The sequence below is a fragment of the Oryctolagus cuniculus genome, chromosome 18 (genome assembly GCF_051225735.1).
Source record: "Oryctolagus cuniculus isolate XC-2025 breed Fujian yellow rabbit chromosome 18, ASM5122573v1, whole genome shotgun sequence".
Lineage (NCBI taxonomy): Eukaryota > Metazoa > Chordata > Mammalia > Lagomorpha > Leporidae > Oryctolagus > Oryctolagus cuniculus.
In genome coordinates this window covers 44,735,275-44,762,051 of record NC_142884.1, presented here as the reverse complement: position 1 = coordinate 44,762,051, position 26,777 = coordinate 44,735,275, and the positions used below count along the sequence as shown (strand labels likewise).

The 26,777-nt window shown below is 40.0% G+C and overlaps 1 protein-coding gene across 20 annotated transcripts in view; it reads right to left on the bottom strand.

Moving 5' to 3' along the window:
* Positions 1 to 26,777, bottom strand: part of CYLD (CYLD lysine 63 deubiquitinase) — a 64,170-nt gene that overhangs the window by 24,145 nt on the left and 13,248 nt on the right. For 12 of the 20 annotated variants that reach the window (XM_089318849.1, XM_051846744.3, XM_051846747.3 and 9 more), the window contains 2 exons: positions 5,647 to 5,745; positions 3,826 to 3,942 (listed from right to left, as the gene is read on the bottom strand). In XM_089318849.1, coding sequence (XP_089174975.1) covers positions 3,826 to 3,942; positions 5,647 to 5,745 — 216 coding nt within the window. Of the gene's footprint in view, positions 1 to 1,016; positions 3,943 to 5,646; positions 5,746 to 26,777 lie in introns of all 20 variants that reach the window. The other 8 variants (XM_089318851.1, XM_089318854.1, XM_070063182.2 and 5 more) reach the window with 2 other exon arrangements.

Sequence of the window (26,777 nt, the reverse complement as noted above, 5' to 3'; positions counted from 1 at the left end):
AGTAAGTACTAATTTCTTACCTAGATCTATGAGATTCTGGATGAACTAGCTCCCTACCTACCTATCCGAACTCATTGCTCACCACTCTTTTCCTTGTTTACAATGCTGCAGCCACTCTGGCCTACTTCCTGTTTCTCCAATGCACCTTCGCCTCCGGGCCTTTGCCTACACTACTTCCTCTGCCTGGAATGCTCTTCCAAGCTCTTTCCCTGCAGGTTCTGACTCACATTAGATCTCAGCCCAAAACCTTTCCTGGAAGAATCTTTTCCAGCCCAACCCTGTTGCTACCATGTTGCTCATTCCCTCCTCTGCACAGGTCACAATCAACTATTTCCCCACTATAAGCACAGTGACTTTGTTAGCTTTGTCTGTCTTCCACAATTGAATCCATAACATTTGGTATAGCCACTAATCCAAGCAAATATTTGTAAAAGAAAAAGTGAGAAAATGAACCAAATGTTACAAAGAAAAGCTTTTTAAATGTGTAAGTAAAATTAACTACAGAAATAATGTTCTTTTACATCTAAATTGTTTCAATTTTCAAATTTAGTAACGAAGGCCTACTCCATGTTCCACATGGGTCTTTTAGGATCACTATTATTTCATGAAATTCTTATGCAACATTAGACCAGTTTCTAGTAGAATCAAGAGGTTAGGAATATTCCCCTACAATACAGAATCTGTATTTACAAGAAAGACAAAATTAATAGCATTCACTTAAAGAAGTGACATTACCCAGATTACAAAAAACCTATTTCCTTAGAAAGAAATCACCGCACAGGAAAAGAATCACCAAATCTGCCAGTCACAACAAGGCAAGAGGGCGGGCCTGTGATTCTCCAACGGACTGTGCCAGACACACTCCAGGAGAATTTTTAGACTCCGGTACCTACTAACACACGGGCCACACCTTTTGTTTGCTTGTTTTGGTTTTGGTTGCTTGTTTCAGGCCACATCTTAACAACAGCAGTCTATCAGGAGATAGGAGCTTCCTGGGGGAAGCAGCACCAGCTTACCTAGCCGCCTGCTCTTGCCTACGAAGAATTCTTGAGAAGTAAAGGCCTGGCTGCCTATTTTCACCGCTCCACTCAGTGTAGAGATGAAAGCAGGGAGAAGACAAAAATCATTTCCCATGTGAGTATCTAAGCTGAACTTCCTTAACAGCAGATTTTCACCATTACACTGTCGGATGTGTTTTACTCTGTAACTGAATCCATATGATCACTACAAAGTCACTACAGTACTCTCACATTCTTATTTTCATTTAGCTTAAACACAGTTATGAGATCTACTAGGTACTAAGCCTGTGCAAACACTAGGACATAATGTGGCAGATGAGATAGGCAAGTAAACAAACCACTTTGATGATACATGGCCTAAATTAGGAGAAGTAGGAGAGGAAAGGCAAGGGTTTCTGGATAAACTAACAGGCTGTGAATTAAGAGGTGAGTAGAAGTAAGCCGTGGAGATGGAGGAGCAGAAAGGACTTTGGGCAGCACAAAAAGGGACGGCAGTGTGTATCCCAAGAATGGCCCAAGTTCAGGGGAAATGACAGAGATGAGTCAGGGTTACACCGCAAGAGTCTAACATGTCAAAGAAAGAAAGTTCAATGTTGTCTTCAAGTGCTAGTGAAATACTAATACGTACTAAGCGAAGGAGAGGCACGAGGAAACATAGCTTCAGAAAAGGCACTCAGATAGGAAAGTGAAGAGAGCCATAGTGTAGTGATTACAAGCATGAGCTCGGGTGTCAAACAGACCTGGGTTGGAACACTGACTTCAGGACCACAGCCCGGTGACCTTAGGCAAGTTATCTAACGATGACAAAACAGTAAATGAATACATACAAAGATCATAAAACTGCTGTGAGGATTAAATACAATAATGCAGTAAGTGCTCAGGAAATACCAGTTGCAATGATGACAAGGGTAAAGACAGGGCTGCTGCTGCTGCTGCTGCTGCTGCTGACAGTTACTGTTCAGAAGAAATTTAACAGAAGCAAGACTGTGGCAGGAACACAGGTTTGGCCACTGCATTCATCCAGACAGGAAGAAATGAAGGATCTGAACTACAGCCATGGGTCAGAAATAAGACAGAAATGAAGTGGGGAAAGACTCTAGCAATATTGAAGAGAGGAAATCCAGAGGACTTTGTGACGATTACTTATGACTAATGAGAGAGAGAGAGAAAGTCCAGGATGACGTCCCAATTCCTATTTTAGGCAGCTGGACTCACTTCTCTACTTCTTCACTTCTTACCCTTGGCATGCTCCAGTCGTCTGACACAACTGACCAAGGTCAGCAATGGCCCTGGGTGCTAACCCCATAGGGCACTGTGTGGTCTTCACCTTTCCTGGCCTATCAAGAGCAGTCAATACTGCTGCCCAATTGTTCCATGGCTTCCTGACTCAAAAGCATCTTCCCCATATCCCTCTTGTCACTTTTTCTGTATCTTTCGATGACTTTTCCTCCTTCAAACCCAACCATTAAGTTTCTTAAGGTTCAGTCTTAACTCATGCCTTCCATAGCCACTCTTTCCTTGTGTAATATTATTCACAACCTAAAAGTTTATTTATCTAATTCTTACCTCTCTTCTAAGCTCCAGACCTCTACTTCAACTGCCTACTTCACAATTCAGCAACTCAACATCTTTAACAGGGCATACCAACTCAACACATTCAGGACAACTCATCACCTTCCTCTGCCACCATCTGACTCTGCAAGCCAGAAAACCAGACATGTTCACTGACATCTCTTTCTTTCTTGACTCTCATTTTCTGACTGTCCTTTCAATTCACTTTCTAAGTATCTCTTATACCCAACCACGCCCCTCCATTTTGTTCCCCAAGTCTAGTTCCAGCTACTACAATTTATTACTGGGCCCTGCAACAGGCTTCAGTAAGTCCTAGCATTCATAGTCCCCACTTCAATCCACTGTCTGCACCACAGCCAGAGCAATCTTTCCAAAAGGTCAACTTAGTCATGCCACTCCGTGCTGAAAACCCTTCAGTGGCTCCCCATTTTCCTTCAACAGGGCACTCCAGGCTGCACACGCCCTGGCTCTGATTATCTCCCATTCTCATCTCAGAATATGTATACCCTCTCTCTCTGCTCTAGCTACTGTGCTCTTCACAGGCCTTGGCAAACATCAGGCTCCATTCTTCCACAGGGCCTTTACAAACGCTATTCCTTCTGCCTAAAAGGGTCTCTGTCCCCTTTCACGTTGCTGCCTTCTAACAAATCTAAGCACAGGTGAGCTGCTCAGAGAATCCCTTGGAGCCCCGAGGAGAAGTCCTCTAGTAAGCCCATCCTCTGCTCTCACTGCGCTCACGCTGCAGTGCTCCGTCGGTTCCAGTGACTGCTTCATTCACGACCTCCTTAACCAAAAGGGGCAAGGAGCACCTCTACTTCTTTGTGCCACTGTAACCTCCATGCACAGAAGAATGCCTGGCACAGAGTTGTTCATCAGATGAATGAAGAAAGGAATAAACCTGAAGAAAATGATCCCAGAAGCAGGAAGCTAGAGTTTTTAAAAGGGAGTGCTTCAAAGAAGCTAAGACAGACAGAGACAGCAAAGTCTTTAATTTGTTCTGGAGTGCTTCTCCCCTACACGGATCAGTAAAGAGAAGAGATCAAGCTACGGACACATTTTTAAATGTTGCATAAATTTGCAGCTCAAATTGTGTACAATATTATAGTCAGCAATATTAATAAGGACTGCTCTATTCATTCAGTTTCTAAAACCTACAAGTATTGATGAAAAAGTCATTTTTCTCTGATGTGTTAAAGAGAGGATAATTAAAAAAAACACTAAAATTATAGATTACCTTCATCAATGTACCATGTATTTTTTGATTTGGATTGTGGTTGTGAGTCAACAGAAGACCCATTTAAGGTATAAAATAATTCAGATCTGTTTCTATTTCCAGGGTCTGAGGTAGATCCTATGGAACAAGAAAAGTTCCTTTTAAAATTAAAGTCAATATGGTGTGATAGGCTTTTCTTTTAATATGAGAAATATGCATGTGGTATTAACAACTGTTCACATAACCAACAGATGGATACAAACAGTCTATTTTCTTATTGTCTTCAGTTTTTAACAACTTGGCAGCCATCCTGGCAATGTAATAAAGGTTCTTCAGCCCAAGAGTCAATACAGGAGGGAAATGGGAGTCCATTAAGGCAGGCATTTTTTATTTAAATGAATTCCTTTAAGAATCATTCCCTGTGCTAAATAAAGCTTGCTTCCAAATGTCAAAAATCACCATTCTCCAATTTCACGTGATGAACCTATCGGCTCACCTATTAAAATCACATGCTATATAACAACATTTTGCTTAACAATTGACTACACCTACTACAATGTTCATATCATATTTGTATAAATTCATTCTATGATGTTCACACCTCAAAAATGTGCCTACAATGCATTTTTCTGAACATAGCCCCATTGCTAAGTGACAAATGACTGTATTTTAAAACAGTTCTTTTCAGAAGAACTCATCAAATCTATGTACAAATCTACATACAAATTAAGTTTAAAAAGACTAAAGGATTAAACATTTTGGACTTGTTGGTCATCAAATTCCTTGTTTCATTTTTTTCACATCTGAAAAGTGAACCACTATTACTTCATTGGATTTATTTAGTGTAAGAGTTAACTACGTCATAGATATTTGAAGACACTGCCTGTCTCAGTATTATTTCAGAAGACATCACACAGTGGAGAGCAGTGGACTACCCAGAACCCACACAGCAGCTGGGTTGGTTTGATTTTGTTTTTTCAACTTAAAGCAGGAAGCTCTATACTTTAATTAAGATCTATTGCAACACAATTAACACACCATGGTTATTTATATTTGAGAGAGAGTGAGAAGTTTGAGTTATCCTATGTAGATCTACAGGTTACCACAAAACACACTATTACCTTAAATATCCTGCAATTAATTCTAAATTTCCCAGGGCCTGATGTCACATGACATTTCTTACAGTACAATTTCCTTTTAAACAAGCTTAAATAGTTTTGTTCACTAGATAACTAAGGAAAACATATTCTTCTCCTATCTCACACCTGAGTTAACAAAAATTTTTTAACTTTTTAAATGAGCTGTTTGGCTTGTTTAAGTACCACCCTGTAAATCTATGAAGTATGTGGAAGCTAACAACAACAACAACACAAAAGCTGTGGACTCCACATGGACTGTGAGGTAGTTTCTGGAAGACAGACAAAACTTTCCACTTAGTAATTTGGAATTTAATCTGTTCCATGTCTTTGCCAGTTAGCAAAATCTACACAATTAAACTTAAGTATACTTTATCCTATAAGATACTGTCCACATATGATTATTTTATACAATTGCAACTCTAAACTATATACACAAATGTTACAAGGACAGGGTTTCAAAATGCAGGTGATTGTTGGCCAGGAAAAGACACAGATCCTCACAAGAAACTTCTCATCATCTAAGAAAGGTTGGGAATCCTTAGCTTAAGTAACACTACATAAAAAATTTTTTAATTTAACTATTAAAGTTTGAAAGAAAAAAGTCTACATACATTTTAAGGAGTAATAACTTATAATACTTTTAATACTGTGGGAAATAAGATGTCATGTAAGTTACCAAGGATTGTATCCTGTTGATTCATACCTGTAGCCTTTGGTTTGCTATGACTGGATGAACCCTTGTCCCCAACACCTCTGGACATAAAGGCAAGTTTGGGAGGCCTCCTTTCCTGTGTCACGCTATCTGAAACAATAAATATGTTTTTTAAAGATAAAAGCAAATTCTTATGGGAGGAAAATAATAATTAAACAATTACAAAAACAAAAAATAACTGTTGAACAGAAAAGCAGAATTGTTACAGTTTTAGAATTTCTTCTTAAAGATCATCAAAAGTATGGAAAGAGAACTACTATGGGGGAAGAAAAATCAATGCCCTGCTTCAAAATGTAATTTTGAAAGAAAATTCAACCCTAGAGTACAATTTAGCCAAATGCTTTAACCGCTTGAAAATTTAATCACTTGTGTCAATTTTATTTCATGTTTTGAAACACTACCAAAAAAAACTTACTCATAGTTTTGGAAGCATTTCTCAGATCAGTAGGTTCAGAACATCCCTGTGCATTATAAAGTGTTCTGTACTCAAATATTTCTAGAAGATTCTAAGATAAATAATTTCTTTATTGCATAAAATCAATACTTTTAATTTACTAATGTGCATGGTTTAATCTCTCAAGGAGAGATAACTTTTGCTGTGCCATTCCACTCAGCATCTAAGACTAATGTATTCATGGGACATATTTTGAAAAAAGTCTGGTCAGGAATATGTATTGTAGTAAAGAATATGCACCATCCAAAAAAATACATATACACCATATGCTAAGAATAGCAAAAATGTATTTATAAACAGTCATATAAACAGGAAAAACATACAGAATTATACACAGATCAATACTAGAGGAAGCTAGAGACATAAAACAACAATATTTCAGAAAACACTTAAAACTTCATTTTGAAACATAAGCATAACAAATTTGGCAAGCATGCTTTTGAGACAAAAGTCACTTTATGCCTTTGAAGCCCAATAATGTTCGTAAGATACACACACAGTTCAAGTAAACATATGAAAATCAGTGCAGACGGCTTTTCCTCTGAAAAGTTCAACAACACATCTGTGGAGTCCAACATGACACTTAGGAGTCATACCTGATAAAGCTGTGAATCAGCAAAAATGATTGTCACCCCCAGTGGAATTTTGAGAACAGAAAGAAAAAAAATAGTAAAATTTTTACTACTTAAACATGAGGGAAAGGCTATTTAAAAAAAAAAGAAGAAAGAAGAGAAATCATACTGAATTAATTATGAATAAATGAAGCTTGGTAACTTTTTTTCATGGTTTGGGAAATCAGAGAATGCACCATGGCACGTCAAAAAAGTTCTTGGAAAAATGAAACTAAAAGACATTTATTTTGAGGCAAAAAACTATTTAAATCCATGTGCAGTTTTTATAATACACATTGTTCATGAACTTTTTTGGAGTACCCTGAAACTATTAAGCTAAATCTTAAATATCTAAGAATATGATGGATGTAATATAGAATATTATTTTAATTCAAAAAGCACTGATTAACCAGGATTTTGGCCAAGAGATATAGTAAAATAATAACTATTTACTAATACTTTCAGGTCATTCAGATATCTTCAAACATCATTTCTGACACCAGCTGTGGAAAGAAAATCTTAGTCACTGGGGAAAGTATCCGAATTACTGTATACAAATTAACTAAAGACAAATAATTCCAGCTCCCTAATGCACCAGGGAATGCAGTGGAAAATGGCCAAAGTGCTTGGGCCCTTGCTACACCCTGGGAACCAGATGGCTTCAGCCTGGCCATTGCAGCCATTTGAGAAGTAAATTACAGGATGGAAGATTTCTGTCAATTTGCCTTTCAAATAAATAAATTTTTTTTAAGATGTATTTATTGCGGCGGGCACCGTGGTGCAGCAGGTTAAAGCCACGGTCTTGCAGTGTCGACATCCCATATGGGTGCCAGTTTGAGTCCCTGCTGCTTCACTTCCCATCCAGCGCCCTGAGAAGGCAGCGGAAGATGACCCAAGTAATTGGATCCCTGACCCAAGTGGGAGACCCAGAAGAAGCTCCTGGCTCTTGGCTTCAGCATGGCCCAGCCCTGTCATTGCGACCATTTAAGGAGTGAACCAAAAGATGGAAGATCTCTTTCTCCTTCTATCACTCTGCCTTTCAGATAACTAAATAAATATTTTTTTAAAGACAAAGAAAAGGGGGGACATTTGAGAAAGAGCTGGATAGGAAGAAAGCAGCCAGAACTTGAACCAGTGCCTATGCATATGGGATGCCAGCACTGCAGGCAGCAGTTTAATCTGCTATGCCACAACACCAGCCCCCAGGTAGATAAACCTTAAAAAATAATAAACTAAAAATTTTTAAAAGAAAAATTTCAGCAGTTTTGTGAGATTAAAACTATCCTGAGGGGCTCACATTGTGGCAAAGTGGTTTAAGCCACGACCTACAGCACCATCATTCGATATGGGCTCCAGTTCAAGTCCCAGCTGCTCCATTTCCAACCCAGCTCCCTGCCAGTGTGCCTGGAAAAGGCATGAGAAGATGGCCTATTCCCTGGGCCCCTGCCACCCACAGGGAATACTGGGAAGAAACTGCCAGCTCCTGGCTTAGGCCTGGCCCAGCCCAGGTCATTGCAGGCATTTGGGGAGTGAGCAGCAGATGGAAAATCTCTCTGTGTTTCTCCTCTCTCTGTAACTCTGCCTTTCAAATAAATCAATCTTTTAAAACTATCCTGATGAAAGACATTAAAAGAAATACTAAGATATGACCACTGAACAACATGCACAAAAATGTACACAAAAGCCCTATTGATTTTAACCAAAAGCTGTAAATAACCCATTTTACAAAAGAATGAATAAGTAAATCATGGTCTACTTATACAACAGAATACTCTATAGCAGAAAAAGGGAATGAATTACTGAAGTGCACAATAACACGGACACTGCATTGAGCAAAAGAATCCAGACCGGGGCCTGCACTATGGCATAGTAGTCAAAGCCCCCACTTGTAGCACCAGCATCCCATATGGGCACTGGTTCATGTCTGGGTTGCTCCTCTTCCAATCCAGCTTTCTACTATGGCCTGGGAAAGCAGTAGAAGATGGCTCAAGTGCTTGGGCCCCTGAACCCACATGGGAGAAGAAGCTCCTGGCTCCTGGCTTCGAATGGGCCCAGCTCCAGCCCATTGAGGCCAGTTGGGGAGTGAACAAGCAGATGGAAGACCTCTCTCTCTGTTTCCTTCTCTCTATCCATAACTCTAACTCTCAAATAAATAAATAAAATATTTAAAAAAAAGAGAATCCAAAGCAAAAGTACCCATTATATATAGAATACCCAGCAAGAATCCACTCAAAATGATATAATCAGAAGCTTACCCACCACTCTTGTTTACCTGATTCAGGTGGGGACCCTTTTCTTGCCAAGGACCATTTGGATATTTATAACACCATTCATGGACCATACAAAATTATCAATGGAAAAATCAGTCTGTTATAGATTTATTGAATTTCAAGTCCCACCCATGGTTGCCAGGGCCAGACCAAATGATTAAGAGTCTTATATGGCCAGACATTCCCCACCCCTGATTCAATTTTAAAAATAAATAAATAAATCCCTTGGAAAATCTTAGGCTGGAAATGGTAATAAATCAGTGAACAAGACATTGTTCAAACCAAAAGAAATGTCTATGAATGTAAATGACCCATTAAATGTCGAGAAACTGCTTAATTAGTGTACTGCTTAACATCATCAGCCACAAGAGCATAATTCAGGCCCAAATGAGAAGTTAAGGGCCATTGAGAAATCTGAGTAGAATGTAAAACTTAATACCAAACACACTTCACATTGCATCATATAAAGATCTCTAAAAGGTTCTATTATTGATCAGAATAAATACTTTCCTTGGACAACTAATTACCAAAAACCATTCAAGGAATGCTATAAGGTTTATATAGATAACATTAGAACTGCATCTTGAAATACAGTCAAGGTGATTCAAACTGACAACCAATCTCTATGGAAGGCCATTTATCATCATGTATCAAAGTGTAAAATGTACATACCCTCTGACCCAGCAATTCTATGCCCAGTATGTTATCTTTTGGCCATACTGGCTTCATGCAAACTGATACATACAAGTGCACTTCAAAGAGTTCATGGGAAGTGGATTTTAAATGCTGTGGTTGAAGAGGATTTGGTTCCCCAAACTCTCACAGATGTTTAAACACCAAAGTCTTATGTTAACGGCTGGTGAATTAGGTAGAGGCTTGATTAAATTACGATGTCTGAGGGTAAGGCCTTCAGGAAGTAACTGGATTGGATTAGGCTGCTAGAGTGGGGCCTCATGATCAAACTGAGGTGCATTTATGAAGAGACCACAGTGGACACAGAAGAACAACATGCCTCCTGTCTCTCACTGCTTCCTGGTTGGCCAAGTGTTCATGCCTCTGTAGAGGTTCTTCCACTGCCAGCCTCCACTAGATGCCCGACTGATGGGCCAAGCAATCTTGGACTGTGAGGTGTGAGTTGAAGTAAACCTTCTTCCCTCCTAAATGGCTCTTCTCATCAATTTTGGTGAAAGTAATGAAAAGCTGACTAAAAGGATAAGCTTATTTTGTACAAAAATTTTTGAAATACACGTGTAATTTCTTTATAATACACATTTCCCATGAACTCTTTGAAGATCTCTAGTATATATGAAGTTATTCACTGTTTATAATAACAGACTTGTGGGGAAGCTGTAGGTTGAGCCACAGCTTGCAACACCCACATCCCACATCAGAGTGTCAGTTCACGTCCCGGCTATTCTGCACTTCCATTCCAACTTCCTCCTAAAGCACCTGGGAAAGCAGCAGATGACGGCAGTTATTTGAGTCCCTGCCGCCCACATGGGAGACCTGGATACAGTACCTGGTTCCTACCCTAGTCCAGGCTGTTGTGGGTATTGGAGAGTAAATCAATGATGGAAGATCTCACTCTCTGTCCCTCTTTTTTCTTATGTTTGTCTGTCTGTCTCACTCTCTGTCTCTCTGCTTTTCAAATAAATCAATAAACCTCTTTTTTAAAATAGCAAAAGACTGGAAACAACCTAAATGGCTCATCAGTAGGGGACTAGTTAAAAATATATATTCATAAAGTGCAATGCAATAATTTAAACAGATTAAGTATGTAATTTATACAAGCATGAAGTAATCTCTATATCTATTGTTAATTCAAAAAAGAAAATACAACTTGTCCTTCTAGGAAAATGGAGTAGACATGCTCTCCTCATTCTCCCTGCTGAGTACAACAAATACTAGAGGAGGAGAAGGCAGACCACCTAGGGACCTAAGAGGTGGGGATTTGCCTGGGTTTTCTTCTTGAACCATATTACCCACATTTCAGCCTGAAGACGTCAGCAACTTCAGTGGGCACAAAAAGAGAAAGCCCCAACAAAAGTCTGCTCTCTGTAGCCCAAGGATATCCACTTTCTCCAGAGTAATATACAGGTTTCATGAGATTTCCTATCAAAACTCAAAAATAAATTTATGGATACACACAAGGTTATTCCAATACAGATACAGAGAAGCAAAAAGATCTATAATAGCTAAAAGCATTTTGCAGAAGGTTAAAGTAGAAAGGACCAGTTTCCCAATTGCAAGACTTATTGTTTAACTACAGCAATCAAGAGGGTGCAGTGTTGACAGTGGGACAGGACACAATGGGGGGCCAGGGCTCTGGCACAGTAGGTTAATCCTCCCCCTGCAGCACCAGCGTCCCATATGGGCACTGGTTCTAGTCCTGGCTGCTCCTCTCCCGATCTAGCTCTCTGCTATGGCCTGGGAAAGCAGTGGAAAATGGCCCAAGTCCTTGGGACCCTGCACCTGTGTAAGAGACCCAGTAGAAGCTCCTGGTTCCTGGCTTCAGAATGGCCCAGCTCTGACGGTTGAGGTCATCTGGGGAGTGACCCAGCAGATGGAAGACTCTTCTCTCTGTTTCTCCCTCCCATTGTCTATAACTCTATCTCTCAAATAAATAAATTAAAAATCTTAAACACACACACACACACACACACACACTCAATGGAGAACAGACCCATATAAATATGCCAAACTGATTTTTTTAAATGTATTTATTTTTTTAAAAGGCAGAGTGAGAGAGAGAAGAGAGATCTTCCATTACTGCTTCACTCTACAACAGCCAGGTCTGGCCAAAGCCAGAAGCCAGAAACTCCATCTCCCATGTGGGTCTCCCATGTGGGTGGCTGGGATGCAAGTACTTGGGTCATTATCCACTACCTTCCCAGAAACCTTAGCAGGGAGCTGGATCAGAAGCGGAACAGCCAGGATTTGAACAGGCATTCTGATGTGGGACATGGTAAGCAGAGGCTAAATCCACTGCATCACAACACTGGCCCATCAAACTGATTTTTCACAAAGGTGTAGTATAAAAGGAATTCAGTGGAAGACAGATATTCTTCTCAACAAATGGTTCTGGGGCAATTAGTTACCCAGAAGTTAAAAAAAATCCATTAAATCCCATTAAAAAATAATTCAAAATGGATCATGAAGTAAAATGTAAAATGTAATACTGAAACTTTTGGGGGAAAAATCAGTAAGTATGCAGGGAAATAAGAACCCTCATACTTTGCTGGTGGGAAGGCAAGATGGTACAGCCACTCTGGAACCCAGTGTGGCAGTTCCACAAAATGACTAGAATTACCGTATAACACAGCAGTTCCACTGTCAGCACATACTCAAGAGAATCATAAACATGTATCCACAGAAAAACTTGCACATGAATTTCACAGCAACATGTTTTATAATAGACTAGAAATAATTCAAATGTCTATCAAGTGATGAATAAATAAAATCTGTACTTAGTCCACTGAATGGATACTGAATGGGATCATAGTCAGCCATAAGACAGACTAGAGTGCTGATTAACACCACAACATGGCCAACCCTTAAAAAGACTATACTTAAGGGGTTGGTGCTGTGGCTCGATGGGCTAACCCTCCACCTATGGTACGAGCATCCTATTTGGATGCCAGTTCATGTCCCAGCTGCTCCTCTTCCAATCCAGCTCTCTGCTAATGGCCTGGGAAAGCAATAGAAGATGGCCCAAGTCCTTGGGCCCCTGCACCCTCATGGGACACTTGGGAGAAGTTCCTGGCTCCTGACTAGCCCAGCTCTAGACGTTGTGGCCATCTAGGGAGTGAAACAGAGGATGGAAGACCTTTCCCTCTGTCTTCTCTGTAACTCTACCCCTCAAAAAAATAATAAACAAACAAAAGACTACACTTAAGTAAAAGAAAGCAGACTCAAAAGGCCGCATATGCTTTTATCTCATTTGTATAAAACCTCCAGAATCAGCAGACCCATAGAGACAGAGAGCACAGTCGTGGTTGCCAAGGCCAGGGGGAGAAGGTAACAGGAATCTATTGAGCAGTGGCTGAAGGGTTCCGTGTAGAACAATGAAAACCGTTCTGGAAGAGGACAGCGGCCAAGGCTGCACATTACAAGTGTGTCAACATCGCTGAATTGTATACTTCAAAGGAGTAAACAAGAGTGTAATGTCATGTAAATAATATTTAAAGTTTTTTAAACTTAAGAGAAAAATCTTCCACATTAGAGCGAGGCACATGTTTTTGGACTCGCCACCAAAGCATGATCCATAAAAGGTAAATTCTCTATAAATTGATGTCACAAAGATGCAAATCTTCTCTGTGAAAGACCCTTTAGGAAGATAAGACCGGTACAGTACGGAGCAGGAGAAAATATTTACAAACCACATGTAAAAGAACTAATATCTAGAAAACAAAACTCAGCAGTGAAAAAACCTGGGCAAATTAGCCTCTGGGCAAATGAGACAAACAGACACTTCACAGAGGAAGATACATAAACAACAGCAAACGCAAGAAAGACATTCAACATCATTAGCCATCAGGGAAACTCAAATTAAAACCACAATGAAATATCAACGACACATCTCTCAGAAGAGCCAAAATTAAAAATAATGGCAGCACCAAATGCTGGTGAGATGTGAAGAAAAGGAACCACTTACATATTGCCAATGGTAATGTAAAATAGTACAGTCATTCTGGAAAACAGTTTAGCCTATAATACAACCAACAATTCCACTCCTGGATATTTACGATAGGAACCGAAGATATATGTTCACTCAAAAACTGTATATAAATGCTAATAAATATATTAATCATAATAGATAAAAACTGGAGACAAATCAGCTGTTCTTCAGTAGGTAAACAGTTAAACATGGATAGACAGTTAAATGTGGAATATTTCTCAGCAATAAGAAAGAGCAAACCATTGATTTGCACAACAAGAATTGTGCTGAGAGAAGAAAGCCAATCTTAAGAGGTTACCCACTGCACATTTACATTTATATAATGTTATTTTTTTTAAGATTTTATTTATTTGAAAGGCAGTGACAGAGAGAAGAGAGGCAGAGAAAGAGAGAGAGAGAGATCTTCCATCCGCTGGTTCCCTCCCCAAATGGCTGCAATAGCCAGGGCTGGGCCAGGCCTAGACCAGGAGCCAAGAACTCCATCTGGGTCTCCCACATGGGTGCAGGGGCCCAAGTACCTGGGCCATCCCTCTGCTGCTTTCCCAAGCACATTATCAGGGAGCCGGATGGGAAGTGGAACAGCCAGGACTCAAAACAGGGCTCTGATAGGGAAAGCTGGGGTATACAGGATGCTGGGTACTTAATCCACTGTACTACAGTGCTGGCTCTAGTGTATCTAACACTCTTGAACTGACAACACTACAGAAATGGAGAACTGATTAGTGGTAGTCAGAGGTTAAGGAGGGGGTGGGAGAAGAGTAAAGTAGTGAGGCAGTAAAGGGGAAACTTAAGGGAGGCTTGTGGTGATGGGAATGTTCTGTATCTTGACCGTGTCAGTGTCAACCTGGCTGCAACACTGTCCCACAGTCTCACACTGGCCAAAGAATAAACAGGATTTCCTTTGCATACAAATCTACAATTGCAAATATCTGCAAATCATGCATCTGATAAAGAGCTTGCATTTGGAATTTAGAAATAATCCTCAAAACTCAATGCAGAGTGGACATTTGGCACAGCAGCTGAGATGCCGCTTGGACCCTACAGCCCATGTCAGGGTACCTGGGTTTGAGTTCCAGCTCTGCTCCCAATTCCAGCTTCCTGCTAACATGCACCCTGGGAGGCAGCAATGACGGCTCAAGTACTTGGGTCCCTGCCACCCTGGGAGTCCCAGCTGAGTTTCAGGATCCTGGCTTTGACCTGGCCCATCCCTAGCTTCTGCACGAATCTGGGGAGTGAACCACTGATGGATCTCTCTCTCTCTCTCTCTTCTCTCTTCTCTCTTCTCTCTTCTCTGTTTCTCTTTCAAAAAAATAAAAATATTTTAAAAAAAATCAAATTCTGTGCAACTAAATGACTGCATTAAAGCAAAGAGCATTACACACCCAAACCCCACAAGAAGATGACAGACTGATCTAGAAATGCAGAAATGTATCATTCTGGGGTAGCACTAATTTATATGCTTTATCACAACTTCAAGAACCTGAACATAAAGTCAAATTAGATAGATCAGTGCTTTTAAACATTTGAAAACGAATGAAAAGAGAAAAATTTTTATAAACAGGCTTAAGATTCCTACACTTTTTAGTTAAAGGTATCCATCAGAAGCCAGCAGCAGCAAGCAACTGACTGGGAAGAATTCTTTCCTAATCTTGTCAGCTGTTCAACTGCTCCATACGGAGCCTTTTTTAAATGCTGGCAATATTAATTTTGTTCTACAAATGAAGGTAATTGGACAAGAAAGAGAAACTAGTGCTTCTTTTAGAAACACTATGACTTTTTTTCTCCTCAAGAAAAGGGTGTTAATGATGACATGAAATTTAGATGAAGGCCCATTCAAATAAACTAAATTAATTTTCATTTAAACAACTTTAGTTCTTAAAGTCTATTTGCAAGCTTTATTTTGTTAGCAAATAAGTGTAATTTTTGTGTTATGTTATAAAAGCTGGTATCATTCTTAATTATCTCCTATTCAGGGTTTATGAATATCAGGCTTTAAAAGAAAAAACATAGCATTCTTTTCCTTTCTCGTCACTGCTCAAAGCCAGTGATAATGATAGCTACAGATCTGAAAGATCAAAGTGTGCCTGACAAGTGACTCCTGAAAGGTTCATGTAACTAATTTGTATTATTTTAATTCATAACAATATTTAAATAAAATATAATTGTAAAAGTTTTTAAGATAAATACTATTAAAAAGAATTCCTTGTCAGGTGATACTCAGTTCCATCAGAGGAAAAATAGAAATGGCAGCTTTTTCTCTTGGTTTGTTTTTTAAGTACAGCTGTGGAACCCAAGGAGCTCTATACTTCAAACCAAATCAAGGTGTGGAAGAGCAGACAGAAGGAAATGCAGTTCTACAGTGTGGGTGTGGGGGAAGCACTTCAGATCTTCATTCTACAACAGACTGAGGAAAACAATCAACTAGACATAAGCAACTTCAGGGTGCAAGTCTCTCTTTCTTAAATTATAATACTAACCTACCGATTTCACTAGTCTCTCAACTTACTCAATATAATAAATTATATTCAGTTTTAAAATGTAAAGTCCAAACTATTACAATTAAGGTAGGTAAAAAACATAGTTACAATCAACCTGAAATAGCACAAATTTGAGCTGAAAAATACCCTCTGGAAATTCAGAAAATAACAATGAAAAAGGAACATGTTTCATTGGGTGAGTCAAGTGACATTACATTTATCCATGTGATTTTGGAGAAATGGTATTAGCCAGAACAGGTCACTCCTGCAGGAACGCATAAATAATGAAAAAAATTTTTCTGAGGGATTCCCCTTGGACATCCAGCAAGTTATCATTATAAAATCATTGCAGCTCCCAACCTCAGCTCTCCCGACACTATGAACTCTTGAGTGTGGCGCTACCTGGGGTGAGCATGGCATGATGTTTAGCAGCACCTCTGGTCTCCACCCACAAGGAGCCAGCAGTAACCCTAAGGTGGAACAATCAAATCCATCTCAAGACAGAGCCAAACAGCCCCTATGGGCAAAACCATCTCAGGTTGAGAACTACTGGCTTAGACCTAAAATGACCTTCTTAGGAAGGTTTTGCAGTGAGGCAAAAGATAAAAACAAAGTAGAAAAATTTAAGCTACATGGTGAAAATACCATATTTCAAAACAACAATAAACTGTAAAAGTAAAATCTATTCATAAATGCCAGGGAAATCCCTCTTTTTTTCTTGAATAAATGACCCTCTATTCCAAAACACACAACATTTACAAATACAACTGTAAGGATGGAGTAAATTCCAACTGGATCATTTCTCCTTCAGATAATAGCTAAACTTCAACAAAATAGATTTGCAGGCACTGCAGAATACAGAAAAGTAGGCGGATTACAAGGGGACTCAATATTTGGAAGAAGAGACACACAATGACTTAATACAAAATAGCTCTTTAAAAAACTAGGAAACTGTGATCCATTCTCAAAAGAAAAAAAACACACAATGGATACCAATTGTTATATGATTCAGATTTTAGAATGAGCAGATAAGGATGTTTATTTATTATTTACTTATTAAGAAATGGAGAGAGAGCTCCCATACAATGGCTCACTTCACAAATGCATGCAACAGCTAAGAGGCACAAGCCAGAAGCCAGGTTTTGCACATGAGTTGTGGGGAGCCACCTGACTGAACCCTCACCACCATCTCACAGAGTCCCTGTTAGCAGGAAGCTAGAGTCAGGAGCCAGAGCTGGGTATCCAACCCTGGCTCTCTGAAGCAGAATGTAGGTATACTAACCTGTGTCTTACCTGCCAGGCCAAACATCAGTCTGGCAGACAAGGATTGTCAAAGCAGAAATCATAACTATGCTCAAGGAGGTAAAGGAAAATACAAGGGTATTTCAAAAAGTTTGTGGGAAACAGAACTGAAAGTTGAGTTTATTGCTATGTATTGTGGCATAGCAAGTTAAGCCTCCACCTATGATGCTGGCATCCCATATGGCCACCGATTTTAGACTCAGTTGCTCCATTTCTGATCCAGCTGCCTACTAATGCACCTGGGAGAGCAGCAGACGATGACCCAAGTGCTTGGGCCCCTGCACCCACGTGTGAGACCCAGAGGAAGCTCTGGACTCCTAGCTTCAGCCTGGCCTAGCCCCAGCCAATGAGGCCATCTGGGGAGTGAACCAGTGGATGGAAGATCTCTCTCTCTCTCTCTCTCTCTCTCTCTCCTTTCTCTCTATAACTCTGCCTTTAAAATAAATTTTTTAAAAATCCCAAAAACAAAAATAAAAGTAAGCTTATTGTGGCATAAAAAATTTGAAATTCATGCATAGTTTTTTAATAAGACACATTTTTCTGTGAACTTTTTGAAGTCTTATACATTCCTAGTGAAAGAGAGGAAATCTCATTGGACAAGTAAATATTAATTAAACAAACAAACCAAAAACTAGACAGAAAGTCTTAAAACTACATTGAGGGAGTGGGCATTCATTCTAGCAGTTAAGATGCCTGTGTCCCACCCTGAAGTGCATGGATCCATTACCCAGCTCTGTCTCCTGCCTCTAGCTTCCTGCTAACACAACACCTTGGGAGGCAGCACTGGTTCCTGACACCTACATAGGAGAGACACAAACTGAGTTCCAGGCTCCCAGCTTTAGCTCCAGCCTAGTGCTGAGACCTTCCATTCGCTGGCCCACTCCCCAAAAAGGCTGCCAGAGCTGGGTCAGGCCAAAAGCCTGAAACTCCACCCAAATCTCCCATGTGGGTGGCAGGGGCCATCATCCACTGCTCTCACAGACCCATTAGCAGGAAAATGGATCAGAAGTGGAGCAGCCAGGCTTGAACCAGCGTTCATGTAGACACAAGTATTGCAAGCTGCAGCTTAACCCACTGTGCCACAACGCTGGCCCCTCAAAAATTTCAAAGGATCAGCATTATATTCTCTGACTGTAATTCAAGTGAAAAAAAAGTATAATTTAAAATAGCAGGCAGCACCGCGGCTCACTAGGCTAATCCTCCACCTTGCAGCACTGGCACACCGGGTTCTAGTCCCGGTCGGGGCGCTGGATTCTGTCCCAGTTGCCCCTCTTCCAGGCCAGCTCTCTGCTGTCGCCAGGGAGTGCAGTGGAGGATGGCCCAAGTACTTGGGCCCTACACCCCATGGGAGACCAGGATAAGAACCTGGCTCCTGCCATCGGATCAGCACAGTGCGCCGGCCGCAGCACGCTGGCCACAGCGGCCATTGGAGGGTGAACCACTGGCAAAGGAAGACCTTTCTCTCTGTTTCTCTCTCTCACTGTCCACTCTGTCAAAAAAAAAAAAATAATAATAAAATAAAATAAAATAAAATAAAATAGTTCCGCCTAGCGGCGCCGTCACACCGGGTTCTAGTCCCGGTCGGGGCACCGGATTCTGTCCCGGTTGCCCCTCTTCCAGGCCAGCTCTCTGCTGTGGCCAGGGAGTGCAGTGGAGGATGGCCCAAGTGCTTGGGCCCTGCACCCCATGGGAGACCAGGAAAAGCACCTGGCTCCTGGCTCCTGCCATCGGATCAGCACAGTGCGCCGGCCGCAGCGCGCCGGCCGCGGCGGCCATTGGAGGGTGAACCAATGGCAAAAGGAAGACCTTTCTCTGTCTCTCTCTCACTGTCCACTCTGCCTGTCAAAAAAATAAATAAATAAATAAATAAATAAAATAAAAAAAATAAAATAGTTCATGGGTTAAACTTTTTAAAATCTTGAAGGAAATTAGAAAATGCTTCAAATTTAATAACAAAGTAACTACAAATCAAATCTTATGGAATGCAACTGGTGGATATATCAATAGAATGTACAGCTCTGGATGCTTTACATTCAGAAAAAAAAAGACTAAAAATGAATAAGGTAAGCATCCACGCATCCAAATGTTAGGAGCTGGAGAAATCAGAATGCCCAAAAAGTTCAAAGGAAAAAAACCAAGAAACCAGAAATCACTGAAATACTACACAAAAATATCTAAAAACAATTAGGAAAGCCAAAAGTGGCTCACCGAAAAAATAAAAGTTAGAATCCTCTGGTAAGACTGCTAAAGAAAACATAAAGGGGCCGGAGTGGCACTGCAGGTTAATCCAGCACTTGTGACACCAGCATCCCACATCATAGCACTGGCTGAGGTCCTGGCTGCTCCGCTTATGATCCAGCTCCTGATAAAATAGCATGGGAAAGCCTTCTTCCTCTTCCTCTCTCTGGCTGTTGCTCTTTCAAGTAAATAAATCTTTAAAAAAATGTATTAGTGAAGCTGACATTTCCTCTTTTAAAAAAATGTTGAATGAAAACAGGAACTTGACTGAAGGTACTTCTGAGATCAAAAAACAAGAGGATTTTATGAATAATGTTATGCCAGAGACATTGAAAACTGAGGTAAAATGGATAAATTCATAAAAAAATAAAACTTACAAAAGACACTCAAAAAGAAGACTCTTAAAGGACATTTAATCAGTAGTGAAATATTTCCACTAATGGCAGCATTACTAAATATTCAAGGAACAGGTCATTCTAATATTACATAAACTCTTTCAAAGAAGCAAAATAAAAGAACCTTTGCCCATACACTTTTTAGTATTAAACTAAATAAATGTTTATTTTAACTAAACATTTATATAAACATTAAACATTTTACTAAGAGGAGATTACGTAAATAAAAGGATAGACTACAAGGTTCATGTATTAGAAGTTTAACACCAATTCTCCTCAAAGTGTTCTACAGATTAACTACAATTCCAATCAAAATTCTAATAAAACTCTCTCATAATATTTGAGAAGCTACTAGTTAATGACAAAAAGCCAAGGAACAATAACAGCCAAGACACTCATTAAAAACAAGAGAAATGTACTCTCACAGTTATAAGGACTTCTTAAGCCATGAACACACAGGCCAGTAGAACTTTGCGTAGAGAAAGAACAGCACCCAGAGAGAGAGCCATCTATACTAGGTTGCATGAATTTCAAAAATTCTTTGCTCCAAATTAGTTATCTTTTAATTCTATTTTCCACAAACTTTTTGAAATACATATGTGGAAAGTTGATTTATATCAGCAATCATGGAAGATCAAATTGGTATTTGTAGCTATGTCTTAGAGCCTCCACAGAGGCAAACCTACATAGATTACAGAATTAAATGGAAATGCAAAACCATTAAGCTTTTAGAAGACAACGTATAACAGGAAAATTCCAAACATCAATGAGAGAGGATAAGTGTTACTAATGTGAAAACATATTGGGGCTGGCGCTGTGGCGTAGCGGGTAAAGCTGCCTCCTGCAGTGTCAGTTGGAGTCCTGGCTGCTTCACGTCCAATACAGCTCTCTGAAATGGCCTGGGAAAGTAGTGGAAGATGGCCCAAGTCCTTGGGCCTCTGCACCCGCGTGTAAGACCCAGAGGAAGCTCTTTTCTCCTGGCTTCGAATTGGCTCAGCTCTGGACGTTGTGGCCACTTGGGGAGTGAACCAATGGATGGAAGACCTCTCTCTCTCTCTCTCTCTCTCTGCCTCTCCGCCCCTCTGTAATTCTGCCTTTCAAATAAGTAAATAAATCTTAAAAAAAAAAAAAGGAAAGAAAGCCCAGAAATACATCAAAATATTCGTGGGAATTTATTATGATGAAAGTGGCACTGAGCACCAGTAGAGAAAAAATGGAGTTTTTATTAAACAATGTTGGGATGACTAGGTAGCTAGCCAGAGGAAAGAAAACAGAAACCAAATTGGATCTGTATTTCACATCACACACCACATAAAATACAAATTAATCAAAGACATTCATGCAGGGGCTGGCGCTGTTGGCGCATCGGGTTAAAGCCCTGGCCTGAAACGCTGGCATCCCATATGGGCACTGGTTCGAATCCCAGCTGCTCCACTTCCTATCCAGCTCTCTGCTATGGTCTTGGAAAGCAGTAGAGGATGGCCCAGGCCCTTGGGCCCCTGCACCCGGAAGAGGCTCCTGGCTTCAAATCAGTGCAGCTCCGGCTGTTGCGGCCATCTGGGGAGTGAGTCAATGGATGGAAGACCTCTCTCTCTGTCTCTACCTCTCTCTCTGTATTTATTTCAAATAAATAAAATAAATCTTTAAAAAAAAAGACATTCATGTAAAAACTAAGAGCAGTAGAAGGAAACACGGGAAACTTCTTTATAACCTTGGAGTGACTCAAAATCCAGAAACCATTAAAAACCAAATAGCAAATTCAATTGAAAAATTTTAAACCACATGGCAAGAAACAACAAAGCAAAGTCAAAAGATACTGCACTAAGTGAAATCCACCAGCTATGACAGAAAAATATTGCATGACTCCATGCAAATGAGGCAAACACTCAGAGGTAGAAGGTAAAGGATAGATGTTACGGGGCAGGGCCAGCGCTGTGGCATAAGGTGTAAAGCTGCCACCTATAGTGCCATCATCCCATATCAGCGCCGGTTCGAGTCCTGGCTGCTCCACTTCCAATCCAGCTCTCTGCTATGGCCTGGGAAAGTAGTATAAGATGATCCAGGTCCTTGGGCTCCTGCACCCATGTGGGAGACCCAGAAGAAACTCCTAGCTCCTGGCTTCGGATTGGCACAGCTCTGGCCATTGTGGCCATCTGGGGAGTGAACCAGTGGATGGAAGACCTCTCTCTCTCTCTGTCTCTGCCTCTCCTTCTCTCTCTGTGTAACTCTGCCTTTCAAATAAATAAATAAATCTTTAAAAAAGAAGAAGTTACAGGGGCGTGGGCAGGGAAGAAATGGGAGTTATTTCATGCTAAGTATAGAGATTCTGTTTGCCATGATGAAAAATGTCTGGAGGTCGGCGCCGCGGCTCACTAGGCTAATCCTCCGCCTGTGGCGCCAGTACTCCGGGTTCTAGTGCTGGTTGGGGCGCTGGTTCTGTCCCGGTTGCTCCTCTTCCAGGCCAGCTTTCTGCTGTGGCCCGGGAGTGCAGTGGAGGATGGCCCAAGTCCTGGGCCCTGCACCCGCATGGGAGACCAGGAGGAAGCACGTGGCTCCTGGCTTTGGATCGGCGCAGCGCGCCAGCCGTAGTGGCCATTTGGGGGGTGAACCAACGGAAGGAAGACCTTTCTCTCTGTCTGTCTCTCTCTCTCATTGTCTAACTCTGCCTGTCAAAAAAAAAAAAAAGAAAGAAAGAAAAATGGGAATATGAAGTGGTGATGGTGGCACGACATGTAAAGGTACTTACCACCACTGAATTCTACACTTAGAAATGGTTAAAATGATAAATGTTGTTATGTATAGTTTGCCACAGTAAAAATACAAATGAGAGTAACCAGATAAACAATAAAAGGCAAATGACAAGCAGGGTCAGAGGAGTGAGAAACACCTGTACCTTGTGTCAAAAGAGGTGTGCCTCCCAACACAGAAGGAAAAAACTGGGGAGAAAAAAAGATCAGTAATCCAATCTACACACTGACAAGATATGAACGAACACTTCACAGAAAGAGTAATAAAAATTACCCTTAATCACATGAAAAGATGTTCAACATCCCTCATCAGAGAAATGGAAATACTGAAATACATTTTTCACCTACACAATAGGACAAAAAAACAGCTAACCACTTACTCTCATGGTAAAGCTTGTTGTATTCTGCTGATAACAATATAAATTGCTATATCCAGTAGTGAAGGCAATTAGCAATGTCTAGAACAATATAAATGCCTGTACCCTTGCATCAAACAACCTCACTTCTAGGAATTTATCTTACAGATATGCTAGCAGTATGGGATATATTTATATATAAGGTTACTTAAGCATTGTTTGGAACAGCAAAAGGCTAGAAATAACCAAAATATCCAGCAACAGGAAATTGGTTAAATAAGTTATGAAATGTTTTAAAATGCAATGGAAAATTATACACTGTAAGAACAAAAAAGAACTGGATTTTCAAAGAGCAGCAATATGCAAAGTTAAGAGACTAAAACAAGAGTCAGGATAGTGTACATAGCATGCTTTTATTTTAAAAGGGGGAATAAGAACACATATTTATATCACATTTATATGTATTTGTGAAAAAATATAAAAAACTAATACAAGTAGTTACCAGTGGGAAGCAAGGGGTGGGTTAAGTGGGCAATCAGGGTGGAGGAGATAAAAACAGAAGTAAGATATTTTAACTGTAATTTTAAAATTTTTTATTTGAGCTTTCAGAATATATTTCTTACAAAAATCATTTTAGTATCTTGATAGGAATTTCTAACTCAAGGGTTTATCCATCAGTCAAAATTCAAAAGATACAGTGTGCATCATTACATGTATAACTTTGATCTCTAGCGAAAACAAACCCTAAACGCATATCCCTATATATGCTGATGTGTTTGGAGGAAGTGTTCTGATGTCTGTAGCTTACTTTGAAAAACATTAAAAAAAAGGAGATGGCTTAGTGCACGGATGGAGATGGAAAGATACAGGATGGTAATTGTAAAGTGCAGATGGTAGGTATAGGGATGCTCAGTATAAAATTCTTTCAACTTCTCTGTATGTTCGAAATTTCATAATAAAATGTTTTGAAATATTGTATTAAAATTTTAAAAATAGAGAATTTATGAATCAAATAAACAACTAGCAGAAAAACAGGCAAAAGACACAAACAGGTGTTAAATGGAAGAAGACACAAATGTTCCATAAACACAGGGAAAGCTGCTCAAAGCTACTTGTGTCAGAGAACTGCAAATGAAAACCACCTTGAGAAACCATTCCTCAGCTGTCATACTGGCACAAACGTGAATCAGTGTTGAAGCAGATATTGCAAGATCCCAAAACCCATACACCCACTTCTACTGGAAAGGGTCACTAAACCACGGAACTGTCACACAGTGCAATATACTATGCAGCACTGACTGAATGAACTATCCCACAATCAAGAATGTCAACAAAACACATTGAGCAAATGTAATGCAGTTGAAGTAAATATTGCAAGTAATTAAAGAACAGCATGGTTCTCTCTATATTAAGTTCAGAAACAATATATGGTTTAGGCACAAAGATACCATAAAACTATAAGGAAATTACCAAGAAAAAAATCAAAACAGTGGTTACCCCTGTGGGGAGACGGCAGTTACAATGGAGGACGGGTTACCATGCAGTTTCTAAGGTACTCAACAATGTTCTGTTTCTTAACCTGGACGGTAAGTTACATGAGTATTCATCACTATTTTTCAACTAAGTTTTTACACATATATTCTAGAATAAAAACAGCTTCTTAAATATAAAAAATGTCAGCACTGTTACCCTTTCCTAAGGATTAAAGAAACATTCTTATAATATTAAGTAAACATTCAAGAGAAAAAATCAACAGAGCTCAATGTTTAACATGTTTGAAACCCAAATCCTGATTTCCAAGCCCTTGTCCAGGCTCACATGCTCGCTTGCTCTTCCTGGTGACCTCCCTCCACAGGAAACAGCTTCTGCTGCCTCCCACTTGCTCGGTTCAAACCTAGGAGTCATCTTCTCCATTCTTCCCTCTCTTTCACTCAAACCCCACATCCAAACTATTTACAAATCCTGTCAGCTCTCTTTAAATTATAACCAAAATCCATTAACTTCCCATCAACTTCACTGTACCACCCCAATCCCAATCCCAGATATTAGCAACTTTCATATGAATCATTGCAACAGTCTCCATCCTGGTCATCCTACTCTGAACTCTATATAAATATTTTATTTAATTTTAAAAGCAAAGTGACAGAGACGGAGAGACAGATAGAGAGATCTTCCAACCACTGGTTCACTTTCCAAATGCCTTCAACAGCCAGGGATAGGCCAGGCTGAAGCTAGGATCCAGGAACCCTATCCAGGTCTCCCACTTGAGCAACAGGAAAACTAAATACTTGAGCCATCATCTGCTGCCTCTCAGGCATATTAGTAGAAAGCTGGATTGGAAACGTGGAGTAGATGGCATTCGAATCAGGTACTCTAATATGGATGCAGATGTCCTGAGCAGCAGCTTAACCTGCCACACCACGAGGTCCACATATAACCTCTTAACAAGCAGCCAGAATTACCATTTTTAAAAGGTAAAATCAGGCAAGTATTCCTTTGCTTAAAACCCACCTAGAGCTCCCCAGCTCCCTCGGAGTAAAAGCCAAGAATCCACACAACAGCCCCCTTGGCTCTCTGCTCCAGCACCCACTCCTCTCGTCACTCCCTTGCCCTCAAGTCAATCTGCTGCAACCACAAGGAGCTCTTGCTGGTGCTCCAATTAGCCCAGGCTGAAGCCTTGGGACCTGCCTTGGAATCCAAGGGCTCATTCTCAAATTTTTTGCACGTCAAGAGCTCAAATATCTCCTTATTAGAGAAGCTTATCAGGACTACCCCGTATGAAACAGAAAAATCCTACCCACCAAGCCAGCACTTCCAAGCTTCCCCTTGCTTTGTTTACCATTCTCCACCACAGCACAATCCAACTTTACTTATGGTTTATCTTCGAAGGCTCTCCATGAGGAGAATGTTGATCTGTTTTGCTTCCTACTATCTCCCCAACATCTAAGTAAGGGCTGAATAATATCTGAATCAAAGCTTTTATAAAACTGCCTTTAAAACAGCCATCATTTATTAAAATGTCAGTATTTCCATTTACATATCCATAAATTGTGTTATCTCCAAAAACAGGCATGAAAAAGTAAATTAAATATCACTAAATAAAATATCAAGCACATGTATGTTTTCCCTAATGTAAGCAATTTATTTCCAAAGGGAAGCAAAGAAATAACCAGAAGTTTAAAGATGGAGTTGAAGGTGGATTTGAAAATGGTTTGGGATGCAATTAGGTTGCCTTGACCTACAAAAAAAAAAAAGAAAGAAAGAAAAGAAAAGAAAGAACCAGAACCTAATTTGTAAGAAATTAAAAGCTGATTTTAAAGAAATCAAAAAGAGTAAAGTATATCAGACTTTCACAAAACAAAACTGAAATAACACTATGATCTGAATCCCATAACTCCAACTAAATTCATGGACTCTTGCTATAAAACTAAGAGCTAAAATTGAAAGCATTTGCTAACTTCAAAAAGCAACAACATGGAAACAGGAAGAGCACACAGTGCAGGCTACAAGGAACTTTAGGGATCATCTATTGTTAGCCCCTTCATTTTACCAAAAAAAAAGAAAGAAACTGAGAACCTGAAATGAGCTATGGGG